Source organism: Notothenia coriiceps, unplaced genomic scaffold (assembly GCF_000735185.1).
Source record: "Notothenia coriiceps isolate Sejong01 unplaced genomic scaffold, NC01 NC01_scaffold00037244, whole genome shotgun sequence".
In the NCBI taxonomy this organism is placed as follows: domain Eukaryota; kingdom Metazoa; phylum Chordata; class Actinopteri; order Perciformes; family Nototheniidae; genus Notothenia; species Notothenia coriiceps.
In genome coordinates this window covers 21,838,909-21,840,435 of record NW_011369945.1, presented here as the reverse complement: position 1 = coordinate 21,840,435, position 1,527 = coordinate 21,838,909, and the positions used below count along the sequence as shown (strand labels likewise).

The 1,527-nt window shown below is 39.3% G+C and overlaps 1 protein-coding gene across 1 annotated transcript in view; it reads left to right on the top strand.

Moving 5' to 3' along the window:
* The window catches only part of LOC104965000 (USP6 N-terminal-like protein), a 3,625-nt gene extending 2,153 nt beyond the window's left edge, over window positions 1-1,472 (top strand). The window contains exons 4-5 of the mRNA XM_010793938.1: window positions 1,007-1,101; window positions 1,259-1,472. Of these exons, the coding sequence (XP_010792240.1) occupies window positions 1,007-1,101; window positions 1,259-1,336 (173 nt within the window). The 3' untranslated portion in view covers window positions 1,337-1,472. The remainder of the gene's footprint in view (window positions 1-1,006; window positions 1,102-1,258) is intronic.
* Window positions 1,473-1,527: the final 55 nt, after the last annotated feature.

Below are 1,527 nucleotides of genomic sequence, written 5' to 3'. Positions count from 1 at the left end.
TGCCCCAGAACGCCTCGCTGGAGATTTCTCTTTTTCCATTGTTTACTTCCTGGGTATAGTGATGTATTTCGGGTATAGTGACGTAACGAAACGTAACGGCTCCGCAGATTGGACCAAATCAAATCAAATGGACCTATCCGCGGAGCCGTTACGTTACGTCCGCGGAGCTGTTACGTTTGGTCCAATCCGTGGACTTCCTCACACACACACACACACACACACACACACACACACACACACCACACACACACACCACACACACGGCATGCACGGTGAGAAAACACACACACACACACACACACACACACACACACACACACACACACACACACACACACACACACACACACACACACACACACACACACACACACACTGTGTATGTGAGAAACAGCAGCAAGCTTCACAGGAACATCCAATCTGACTCATGCATCTGTTTTAAGGTGAAATGCTCAGAAAAAGGAAATAAATGTTGGACTTATTTCCCTCTAAAGGAACTGTGACGTGATTTTGAGTTTATTATTTTGATCTTATTCAGAATTAGAATACTTTATATATCCCAGCGGAGGAAATTGGGTTTTGTGATAGTCGCTCCATTTAAGAATAACAAACAATAAAACATAAATTAGAAAAATTGAATTGATACTCATATAAATATAAGAAGTTAAAGTATAAATGTCCGATAAGAGATCAAATCAAATGTAATATTTTACTACTTTCATTTATCAGATTAAGGGTTAAGTAAGCGGCTCTTTTTGTATTGTTTTTGTTGACTTAAAAATATAGTAATTATGATTCCTTTAAAACATATTTTTTAAATGTTTGTTAATTCTGCTATTGTTCAAAACCAATATACTAACGGTATTCAGAATGAACATATAAAGATGTTTATTGTTTTCATCAATATTCCTGAAAATGCTTTTCAATTCTTCGACTGTATGCCAATGACGATGTTTGAATCTGAAGTGTGACTAAGAAAGGCCTCTCTCCTCTCTTTCGTCTTCAGGGTTTTTTGTCCCAGGTTTCCCCAAACTGCAGCGGTTTCAGACTCATCACGATCAGATCATTTCCAAACTCATCCCCAAGCTGAAGAAACATCTGGTGAGATCTCACTGACACAAAAACATAGAAGACACAGCAACAAGATGTCAGATGTGTCAATCAATCACGTTTTATTGATACAGCCACATTTGAGAAAGTACTCATTGACAGAGTGTGTGGGGTTGTGATATTAATGTGATTCTCTTTCTGTCTGCAGGACAGGGAGCAGATGTCTGCGGGGATCTACAGCACTAAGTGGTTCCTGCAGTGCTTCATCGACAGGGTCAGAAACTAAATGATTGTACTGTATCTCCTCTCCACTTGTAGAGGCTAAGCCAACGCTTTAAGCCTCTGAGGATCCGCTATGTTGGCGTAATTGACGCACACAAAGTTTCCAGTTAAATACAGTCCATTTATTTCCTTTTCACTGGTGTCCATTTAACTTCCGTAAAACACTTGGCAATTATAACCACATCAATTTACTCT